Source organism: Panthera leo, chromosome F2 (assembly GCF_018350215.1).
Source record: "Panthera leo isolate Ple1 chromosome F2, P.leo_Ple1_pat1.1, whole genome shotgun sequence".
Taxonomy (NCBI): domain Eukaryota; kingdom Metazoa; phylum Chordata; class Mammalia; order Carnivora; family Felidae; genus Panthera; species Panthera leo.
In genome coordinates, this window is record NC_056695.1 from 51482341 (window position 1) to 51494700 (window position 12360).

General features: G+C 36.0%; 1 protein-coding gene across 3 annotated transcripts in view; it reads left to right on the top strand.

Annotated features, from left to right (window-relative positions):
• Nucleotides 1-12360, top strand: part of OXR1 (oxidation resistance 1) — a 362974-nt gene that overhangs the window by 43241 nt on the left and 307373 nt on the right. The window contains exon 1 of one of the 3 annotated variants that reach the window (XM_042924409.1): nucleotides 5041-5057. The exons of the other annotated variants lie outside the window; for them this stretch is intronic. Within the exon in view, the coding sequence (XP_042780343.1) occupies nucleotides 5056-5057 (2 nt within the window). The 5' untranslated portion in view covers nucleotides 5041-5055. Of the gene's footprint in view, nucleotides 1-5040; nucleotides 5058-12360 lie in introns of those variants that run through there. 3 annotated transcript variants of the gene reach the window in all.

Below are 12360 nucleotides of genomic sequence, written 5' to 3' on the forward strand. Positions count from 1 at the left end.
TATTGGGATTGATTTTTTTTTAAATACCTATCTGAGATACACACACACACACACACACACACACACACACGAACTTTTTAAAAACCACTGATAAAATGTCAATCCCAAAACTGATGATGAGTATATAATTTCCTATTTTTTCAGTAATAATCTAAGGTCTAGATGACTGAAAAAGTCTTGAGTTTGTATTTGTACTTGGACTTATTTCTAGAGGGAAAAGAATAAAATGTAACTTTTGACTGAATTATGGTTTTGGTACTCTAAACATCTGTTCAGCTTTGATATTCCATTTGTCAGTGAAGAGAACTTGTCAAAGAAGAGAACTGAATTGATTTAGCTTGGAAGTGAAGGATTCTGTTACTTTCTTGCTTTTCTAATCAAATCCAATGATTATTAAGTTTCTTTTGTATGTGGAGTATGGTAGATGTTGGCTCTTAGTGATATCCCTAGAAGAAAGATGTGACTCTTTATTCAATAAATCAATTCATTAGCACAAAATCAATCCAGAGTCTTCTTTCAAAAAGAGCCTGAGCCTTCCAAAGGGTCTTTGGCCTCCTGAACGCTGAATTAATTTTAAGGTAATTCCTGCAAATGAGTGCTGAGCCAAGTGAAGTCACGACAGTTTATAAGCATAGCAAAAAGATAATCAAAGCCTCTAACTTGAAAACCTAAGATGTGGGTGAACTAACAGGGTGTAGCTCAAAAAAAAATCTTTATATGGATGACTGATTGGTATAAGCAAAAGAAGAGTGATGGAGTGTGTATAACAACCAACTCTATAGTGAAAGTCTCAGGGGTGCCTGGGTGGCTGAGTCCGTTAAGCGTCCAACTTTTGCTCAGGTCATGATCTCGCGGTTCGTGGGTTCAAGCCCCACATCGGGCTCTGTGTTGACAGCTCAGAGCCTGGAGCCTGCTTCAGATTCTCTCTCTCTGCCCTTCTCCCGCTCATGCTGTGTCTCTCTGTGTCAAAAATAAATAAACATTAAAAAAATGAAAAATAAATAAATAAAATGAATGTCTCAGAGAAAACAGCAATAATTTCTAATGACTCTCTGTTGTACTAGCCCCTAAGCTTCTCAGGATTTATCTGCTTCTCTTGCATCTGTAGCTTCCAGAAATGATTGTATGATTATATGTGTCTTCTAAAAATTATTCATTTGTTCGGAAATACTTATTCATCTACTTCTTCACTCATTTATTCATTTAACAAATTGTTATTGAGTACCTCCATGTATTAGATACTACGTTAGATGCTGGGATTATAACACCAGATAAGACCTGTACTGTTTCTGCCCGTGTACAATTAATTACAAAAATAAGCATTTAATTGTATTTGTAATTAAGTGTTAGGAAAGAAAAGTATCTTATGAGATGGAAATGATTTATAGGGAAATTTGATCTAGTGTACAGAAGAGAGATTTCTTTATGAAAATGGTACTTAAGCTGAAACCTGCATGTGGGCAAACTTCCTAGGTTGGGGAAGTGCTAATGTCTTCAAGAATGATACAGAGTGAGGGAAGAGAGTGGAGTGGTACGAGGCAAGGCAAGATCATGCACACTACTTTAGGCCAGGTTAAACATGTGGATTTTTATCAAGGGGGTATCTGCTATGTACTATATTGTGAAGGCACAAAAGTGTGAAAGACATATCTCATGCATTCAAGAAGCCCTTGGTGTCATAAGGGAGACATACAAATTATGCTTTCTTTCCCATATGAACTTTCTGCAAGAGAGGGTTCCTTACTCTCCATTTGATCCCCTGTCCCTAATGCAGATTTGTGCTCAGTAGTACATATATGTTGTTTGCATGCTTTTTGTAAATATTCATAATGCAATAGTAAGACTTTGCTTATCCAGGGGTCCTTGCTTTCTGTACAACTCTTTGAATCTTAGAACTATGGCCTTTTAGCATCTGGAGAGTTTAAGGCTTCAGGCCACATCTACCTTTGATCCTTTATGATTAAAATACATCATCTTATGCATGGTGACACCCAAGTGGCCCGGTCACGTACAGGACAGCAAAAGTGCTGGACTGTAAAAGCACTGAGCATATAATGTATTACTGTAGCATCATAGGAATCAAACATTTTGCAGTGAAACTGCTTAGGACCTAGTCACAAATCTGCTACTCACCAGCTCTGTGATGTTTTACTTTTCTTACCCTCAGTTTCTCGGGAATAAAATGGAGAGAAAAGCAGGGCCTGCTTGACAAGGATTATTTTGAGGATTGAATGTGAAAATGCATACAAAATTCATATTGTATTTTCAATATATATTAATATTAAACACTCAAGTGTTATGTGTTTTTTTATTATTATTGCTATTAAGTAATTCTCACAATTCTTGTGAGCTACTAGTAATTCTAGCATTTGAGCCTAGATTTTTTTTCTGACAGCGTTCACTGTTGACTGTATCAGACTGTGCCAGGCTTTTTGTGTCTCTCAGGAAATTTCCTCAGCCATAGCCGGTGGCATAAAAATCAGTCCTAAGAATCCCAATAGGCAACCTGTCCTTCAAATGCTAGGCTAGGGAAAATGTGGCCCTGAGACAGAAGGTGAGCTGCATCTCATCTCTCAGACTGAGCCGTATATATGAAAGCTTTTAAAGTCAAACCTTGGAAACTATCACCAGACTTCTTTAAAATTACCACCATACATAACAGTGTGAAGCTTTCAGCATCAAGAACCAAACAGACCTTTGGGCTGTGAGCAATTCCTACATAAATTTTTTTTTAATGTTTATTTATTTTTGAAGGAGACAGAGAGAGACAGAGCGCAAGCTGGGGAGGGGCAGAGAGAGAGAGAGAGAGAGAGAGAGAGAGAGAGAGAGGGATACCCAGAATCTGAAATAGGTTCCCGGCTCTGAGCTGTCAGTACAGAGCCCGACATGGGGCTTGAACTCAGGAACTGTGAGATCATGACCTGAGCCAAAGCTGAATGTCCAACTGACTGAGCCACCCAGGCACCCCCCCCCCCCCACATAAATGTTTTTATTCGTTTCCATAATGTAATTTATTTTGGCTTGGAAAATTCCTGAACAAATATAATCATTTTTCAAGGTGAAGTACACAGGGAGTCAAGAACTTTTAGAATTATGTTAAGAATTAAGTCAGGCAATGTGAGCCTCTATTTTTATTGGTTAGCTGAGCAAATACATACAATTCATGTATGTATTTGGGGTGATTTTTCTTTTCTTTTGGTGTTTTTCTATATTTTCCAAAAGTTTTATAATAAATATGTATCCTTTATGTAATCAGATAAATTATTTTCCTTTTAAAAAGATACATATTTCATTGCAGGATAATAATGTGTACATTTCTTCTATATTCTTATTTGTTTTTATTTCCCATAAAGGGAACACTCATGTTATAGAAATTTAGTAATAGATGATAACTTGCTATTCTAAAAGCTATTGTTGGTAAATACTATATGCGTTTTCATTGCTTGCCAGGGAATCCATTTGGTTGTCTATAACTGACTTAGAACATTTTTTGGCAAATAACCAAAGAAAAGTTTGTTTTAGACAAAGCTCAGCTTTGCCTTCATTTAAAGCTTTTAAAAATATATGCATTATTTTTCTAGAGTTGTTACTAATCTGCCATATTCATCATATACAAAGCCTGTTTTTAGTATATTCATTCTATGACAATATCCGGTTTTGTCTTTGACTTTGATCTAACACTGCTTTTGAATAGATGGTCATTAGATATTGGGCCAAAACATGTATTCAGTGCACATGCAGGTACCAGACCCTAAGAATTTAGTGTGGTCTCCATGCACTCCTCTCAAAATTAACTAACCCTTCCAATACTTCCTGTGATTTATTAATGTATGCACTAATATTTTTAGAAAGACATCAGTCTGTCAAGCTTAAGACTCTAATATCTTTAGAATTGTAAGGTAGCCTAGATATAGTTAGTGGTCATTAAGCATAATTATAAACTGAGTAAGTGCTAATCAAGACAGATTTTTAGTAAAACTGAAATGCATTTTAACAGGTTGGTTAAGGGTCAATAATTAAATTTTATTTTAACTCCATGCTATGTGGAAAATAGTCTTTATTGGATGTTTTCTAGTGTTTAAAGCAGACCCAGTTCTCAGTGTATATAGTAGTTAGTATATTGTAAATAACAAAATAGGTTTAAAATACAGCTAATGCTAGATCTACTTTTAATTGAATATCTTACAATAATTTTGTCATTTGTACTGCAGTGTCCTTTTTTTCCTTCTTAACCAATAATAATTTTTAGTCCTAACAAGGAGCTAAGAAGCCATGGTAAATTTCGGAGTTTGATGAACTAATTTATGGTATGTGGGATTTTTCTTTTTGGCATTGATTTTTCTGTGTTTGGTTTGTAAATGTGCTGTCAGTGATTTATCCCTGATGAAAGGACAAATGTTTCCTAAGTGACAAGTCCTAAGAGATCATGTGTGACTCCCAGGTGACACAGTTGGAATGTTTTATGTTGTATGTAATTCAAAGAGAGAAGAGACCATGTTGAACTGGAGAAGTTAGGGAAAGGGAAGCCAGTGTATATTGATTTTCTATCATGTGCCAGACACTATGACACGATCATTACATTGTGATCTCATTTAACATACTCAAGGTCATCAGCAAAGAGAAAAAAATTAGAATTCAGAATTAAATCTATGTCACTCAAACTTGATATTTTTCTCCCTCATACCACTTTAAATTCTTTAATAGGGTATTTCTGAGATACATCAAGAAAGCTTGGTAATTCTAGTCACATAGAGAGATGGTAATGTAGGAGGTCATCATGAGAACATGGCCACCTGTTGACCCCCGAGCTGGGCCCTGGGCAGTTGGAAGCTCCTCAGCCCCTCACCTGTTCTTGGAATGTGCATTCCACTTACCTTCCCCATGCTAGAAGCTTCCCCAAGGGTACAGCTTTGAGATAGTAATGTGTTGCTGAGACCATCTGTACCGTATATGTGACTGAACCCAGTTAATGCCTCTTATAAACCTTTTTTTAAAGATTCTGGTGAGCAGGTGCAGAGATCTACTCATCTTGCAGCTGCTCAAGACAAGCCTGAAATGTAAGTTACCTTGTTTGTTACATCTACCATACCACCTACCAGTCTGGAGTGACCTGCCTTTCTTCAGGCTCTCCCTGACCTCTGTATGCGGAGGCCGATTTCACATTTTACCTGGGAAGCTCCTGATGTGGCAAACCAATGGATGGGTGGGAATGGGGTGTTAAAAATGGGAAGCAGAAAGAACATTCTGCTCAGAACCACATGAGTAAGGGTGGATATCAGAAAGGGTGTTCGAGAAACACGAAGTAGCTCAGTTTGATCAGATCACAACAGCCTTTGGAGGAGTGGTGAGAATACAGAACAGAGAGGAAGTTTAGAAACATATTGTAAAGGACTTTTAAATGCCAAGATAAGGAGTATGGACTTAATTAGGAAAACAGCAGGGAGCCACTGAAGGTTTTGTGTAGAGGAGCAATATGATTACAGCTGACAGCAGTCTTAATAAGGCTTAATAAATAGTACAGTTTATAACCTTAGGCCAACTGCTGAGCAGAAGCCAAAAGCTGTGCTGCAGAATTAGCAAACCAATTACCATGAGGAATGATGGCCTGGATTTCATCTGAGTCATCCTTTATAACAGAGTAGAAACTCCCAGAAATGTAAACAAATATCTGAAGTGACAGGTGACATGTCTTCTCAGACCTGATTTCCTTTATTGGACTCTACAGTGGCACACTGTTAAAATGCCTTAAAACTATCATAATTTGTCACCATTTTAAAAACCTCTCTTCTTTGTATCTATTCAGTGCATTTTTATGTTTTTTCAGTAGGCCTAAAACCTATTGCTATCTGTCTCATTCCTTGTAATAAGACTTCACCATCCTTTATTGGTATTAACATACTTTGCCAAAAGGGGAGATATCATTAAGTTATCCGCAGTTTGACTTAATAGCTGATGTTGACTGCAAGACAGCATTCAAATTTCAGTTCTAGTAACCAAGATTTTTTTTTTTTTAATTTAGAGAGTAGGATACATAAGATCCTATATCTTTTAATTATTTTAAGAAATGTGTGAGTGTGTGTGTGATCACCCATATGCGTGCTTACGTGCAAGCATGCGGGGGGAAGAGAGAGAGAAAATATGTATATGTGTATATAGAAGAAGGGATAGATATTTATCATATTGCTTTCTTCCTGGAACAGTCCAGGTGAACAAAAAAATATTGTGTAATTAAGTTTCTTACAAAATACATTCTCTTGATATATTCTGGTAATTCGTTCTATTCTCACTTTACCACTTCCATAGTCAGAAATTTTTTCTCCCTTGTTAGAATTCCAATATCATTATGGATTTAGGTAATTTTACTTATTATCTGATATAAGTTTGTTTGCCTTTCCCCCTAAGTAGATTGTATGTCCCTGGAGGACATGTTTGTACATTGGGAGTGTAGTGTGGCACCTGGCTCAACGTGTTACCTTCAAATAGCTGTTCCATAGCTCCGAAGTTTTCCTTTTTTAGAACAGTCTTGCTTGAGTTTTCATTCACTCAACAGATTATGAGAAACTCCTAAATATTTTTCCAGGTGAACAGAATGTGGGCCCCTCTCTTAAAAAGCTTATAGACAATAGCCAGATAATTACAATATAACCTCTAAGTGTTGTGATTGCTCTAGGTATAGGAGGGAGGCAACTTCAGGGTTAGAGAATGCCTTGTTAGAGGAGATCACCTTTTATCTGAGTCATAATACATTTAAACAAGGAAAAAACATAAAGATGAAAAAGCGGGAGAGATGGTTATTACAATATAAATGGGCCTGGGTATAAGTGAGAATGGTGACATCAGATTGCTGCTAAGTCAGTATGAACACCAAGAGGACTGGTAATGGATAAAGCTGGAGCAGACCCTGAAGGTGTTTTTGTTAACACACAAAATCAAGTGTCACTAAGATTTATTTGTTGTGATTTAAAGCTACAATTGAAAATTAATTGGATGCTAAATTCTTGACCAAGAGGCCAATTACTTTGGCTCCCCATTGCCCTTTCTTTGAAGGAAGAAAAGGTTGTTTGGTTAAAAATGGTGGTTTTTTTCATTTTAGACTCTATAGGCACTTTTGGAATACATATGGAAGTAGGGTCCTAGTATCTATTTAAGAAGGATAATCAGAGTACCTGCTTTTAAGGTTATAAATTTTCAATGAGTTAATGCAAACAAGGTGATTACCATAGTGCATGGCAAGCATAGGACCCAGTGCATTGAAGATTGCACAAAGGATGGTGGGAATGCATAAATTTGACCAGTGCTCCTTTGCAGTCTCCTCCTTCTGGTCTGCTATTTTTTAATGTTTACACCTTGGGACAAAGTGCTACTTATTTAGCTACTTCTTATCTCCAGATTTAAACCAAAAGTAGCAGCTTTTGAAGATTTTATTCTACTGAGTGACTTAGCCATTTGATGCTGGTGAGACTTGGTAGGGGCCTTACTCAAGATTTAACAAGTTTTCTCTTAAAAAATGTTCATTAACATTGCAAAGAAACCAGATTGATGCATATGAAGGGAGAGTGTTATAAAAAGACTTACAGGACTATTAGACATCACATAGATTTTCTGTGTGCCAAATAAATCATTTTTCATGTTTTATACTTAATATGTGTATTTTGAACTGTCGAGTTTCACTTCTGCCTTATCTCAGGTGTGAGACTGCATCTGAAAAATGGCAATAGTAGTCTCTACATAAGAACATTGGAGGATTATAATAATTTACACTATGTACCTAACATGGTGGCTGTCATGTATTAAGTATTCCATTGATGTTAGCATTTGGAACTCTGCTATTATGCAAATATGACAGGATTGTGCAAATAATCCAAATAATTGGGCCAGAGAGAATGCACACTTCTTTTGTATATATGTGTGTATGTGTGTGTCTATATATTTTTTAACTATGTTTTTTTTATCAATTCGAAATAAATATTTTTATTACACAAGAAGATACAAGTGATATCTTTAGGAGTGGATGATGTAAGTTTTTAAATATCACACTTCTTAGAATTGTAGATGTATCGCTCAGATCTGAGTAAGATTGATTACAGTATATTATGTATAGTCCTGTTCTCAGGAACTAATTATTTCCCACCTTAGACACTGGGCCTGAGGAAATTCATTCATTTCAAGCATGATCAGAAAACACCTAATAGTCTAAGTAAATTTCATATGTGTCTTAAGGCCAATAAGCTCATTTATTAAAATTTCTGTTCTTAAATCTACAAATTTGGGATTTTGTAACCTTTAATTTAATTTTATCTTGTAAATGAACTCAATATGTACAACACTTGTATAAAAATAAGATATACATGATTCATTTGAAAGTATACTAATATGCTTATCTACTCTCACCATTTTTAATATATTTAATGTTCTTCTCTATCTTATAGTGTCTGTCATTTCCTGGCCCTTTGTTCACAACAAAATGTCTGGTCCTTTGAAATGGTGCCAAAGTTTCTTTCTGTTGATGGTGCTTTGTTTTTTGGAATGATTTAAGAAAGATATTAGAGTAGTGGAGATTAGTAAAATAGTGTTTATCCTTGCTTTGGAGCAGAATGCAGTAGCCATAGAAAACCATCCTGTTAACCTACTTATTTTTGCGAGAGGAATAAATGTCTACAACAACTAGAAAAAAAAATAGGATGTAAAATAGCATGTACTTATGTAGGCTGATGGGTAGATGTGATTTTAAATGTATATACAGATATGTACATATATGTATATGAATTGTGTGTGTATATCCACAAAGATATCTACACGAGTCACCCAGATGTTGACAGTGGTTATCTGTGGGTAATGGGATTCATAGTCATTGTTTTACTTCATACTCTTTTGTATAATAAAAAAAACACTTTATAATGAACATATAATATATTAGTCCTCAGAACATAAATCCTTTTTAATTTTGGAAAAATGCTGATACCCAAAACTCACAACCATTAAAAATACAGCACCATTATCAGGAAAATGTAGTAAGTAAAATATTCCACTCCTATATTTGTCACCAAAGACACTGCTGCCTCCATTGACATTGGTGGCATTTATCTATCACATGGTTGCAGCTGACATTTTGGGAAAGGGAAACACAGAAGCTTTGTGAGGAATGGTGAACTATGACTTCAGTCATTCTGAATGCTCTGGATGAGAAAATGTATCTTATCCTGACCAAGCATCTCCCTTCGTCAGAACTCACGTTGACTGTAAAGGATGTGCCCATTCAGTCATCTAACATACTGTGGGGCAGGTGCATTGCAGGCTGTTGCTTATCCTCTATTTGCACATAGAGAACTTCGAAGAGCCAAGTGGTGTATTGATTGGCTTGATCGATGTCACATGGTGAGTCTGTCTGAAGAGATCTAAGAACATCTCAGTCCCTGGAGTCTGGATCCAGTCAATAGCCTGTTGGCTCGAAAGCTGAATAGGTGACTGATGAGCTCATTATATGGCGAGAGGCATGGGGAGCTGGAATCCATGGGGCCTGTGAGGAGACTTGTTCTTCTACATCATGTCCCACTCCCTTTGTGGGGCTGCAGCGGGACAGCCTGTGGTGCAGCTCTGCTGTCTGTCTGGAGTGCTGCATTGTTGGAGGACAACTTCTTAGCCACCCTCTTGTTCTTTGTTTCTTATTTGGGAAGTAATTCGATAGATTTTATAAATAATCTAGACTTTTTATTTGTTAGTCCCACTGCAGTAGTCTGAACTGAAAGATTAATTTCATTTTATGGAATTAGATGTAACTCAAAACACTGTGGAAATCAGAATGCAAATCAGACCTTACACTAAGCTCTTTTTTTTTTTTGCCAGAAAGAATACAACTCATCTGGATAAGCATGTACATAGTGTTCCAATCTTCTTCTTTTTTTTTTTTTTAACATTTATTTTTGAAAGACACAGAGCGCAAGTGGTGGAGGGGCAGAGAGAGAGGGAGACAGAATCTGAAGCAGGCTCCAGGTTCTGAGCTGTCAGCACAGAGCCCAACACAGGGCTTGAACCCACAAACCTTGAGATCATGACCTGAGCTGAAGCTGTACCTTAACCGACTGAGCCACCCAGATGCCCCTCCAAGGTTAAAGGGTTAAAAGTGAGCTCTCAGAACATCAGCAGCCTATGATATTTAACTCTCTGGGGTGGAAGAGAAGGAAAGCATTTTTACGTGAAGGGGGGGGAAATCACTTGTGTTTAAAAAATACCTTTAAATATGAATGTATATGAATTTAGCAGAATGATCTAAGGGGAAAGGAAAAATATATATGGTAGCATTATGAGAGGAATTTTATATATAAGAATTCATACTGAAGCAAATTTGACAGTTTTAAATTGCTTTCCTTTTGAAGATATAACACATTGTAAAAGTGATTCTGAAATAGAGGTCATATATCTTTATTTGTTAATTTGTAAAATTTATGTTTTAACATTTTTCTGTACTCTCTAAGGGCATGAAGAATATATCTTTCTTGTAAGGTTCCTTATATCTGAGAAATGTAGCATTCCTCACTGGTTTACTAATAGATCATTTTACTTTAAGTTTAGTTCCAATAAAGAAGTTATTTTGGAGTTTATGTAAACAAGTAAATTAGCTGCAATTTAAAATCACTATAAACCATTAATATGTGGAAACTGTTATAAAATCACTTACTCCTAAATCTTTATGCTCATTAAAATAATTATGTTTACTGGTATTTGGTAGTAAAAATGGTATATGTATATAGCTTAAAGTATTTTAGTAAGATACCACACCATAACTGGTGTGGCCAGTGAAGGTATTAATATTTGAAAAGTGTTCTCAAGTCAAAGAGACTGTGCTCTATTTTCCCAATACAACTGTTCTATAAACTAAGCATGCATTAAAAAAAAGAAATCACTATAGAGTCACTACATTAATTTTTCCGTTTACTTTAATGGAATACTAGTAATTTTAAAAAATACTTAAAATCTTATCAGATTCAGAAGAGAAGCAGGATACTTAGCCAATGAATTGGTTTTTATTTCTGAATAGATGACCCATCCTGAAAGCCCACACTATGAGAAACTCTTCCTAAATAAGAAAATTACCATATGTAAACAGAAGCAAGATCAGTGGTCTCTGAACTTTTTTGAGGGTACATACCAATCAATAAAATATGTGCCTCTATACATATGTATGTATACATTAACATATATGTGAATTATAATAACATTCTATACATGATAAAACATATCCCCAAAATAGTTATTAACATAAATAGAATTTTTAGCATCTTTCATAATACCATTTCCAAATAGATGATTTTTTGAACACCAGATATACCCTGCCTCCCTCAAACATACCACTGTGGAAAATTTGAGTATAAAATTCTGATTCTCCATAGACCTCTTAAAATAGTTCTGAGTTGTATACTTGGAAGTTAAAATTGGAAAACTCAGGGTTTTTTACCTAGTTGCAAGTATATTAGTTATATATCCCCAAAATAATAAGATGTAACCATCTACCCCAAAACACAGTAGTTTAAAACAGTAAGCCTTTAATTATTTACATGTCTATAGATCAGCTGGATGGTTCTGGGCTCAACTGGGCTCACTCTGTCTATGGTTAGTTGCAGGTGGGGAGGCAGTTTTGCTGATCTTGGATGGGTTCTGTCACATGGCTAGCTATGTACTGGTGTAGAATTGCCTCAGCTGGGACATCTGGTCTCCCTTCTACATGCTCATCTGTTATATTCCTTTGAAAGGCTAGACTGAGTAGGTTCTCACCATGATCTTAGAAAAACAAGATTGGAAGCATAAATGACCAAATGCTTTTCATGCCTTTTCTTTTATCAAGTTTGCATCCATCTGTTTGGGCAAAACAAAGGTAGTCACTGGACTGAGCTCAACGTCAGATTGGGAGGGGAACCCAAATTTAAACAGTAAAATGCATGGGTATGAGAGGCCAGTAATGGGGACCATTAATGCAATCAGTCTATAGCATCCAGAAAGTCTCTTTTCCTAAATATATACAAATAGACTGATAATTTCCAGATAGCTATAACAGCAGCCAGCCAGTTATACCCTGGTGTTCTGATTATTTAGGGTGGTTCCTGGCCATGAAGGTTATAGATGTTTGTTTGTTTGTTTGTTTGTTTGTTTGTTTGTTTTTGTAGTTTAGCTTATTGAAAATTTAAGTTAAATGTTAAAATTGTATTCCCAGAGGGTTTTGTCATCACTGACTTAGACTGTCTGGGCTCCAGGAATGCAATAAAGGTGAAATTGTGACTGTCATAATCATGCATTCATTGTTCCACATGTGGATACTGCTGACTAATTCTACACAAAACACTGCAGTAGAGAAAGTAAGTCTCCTTT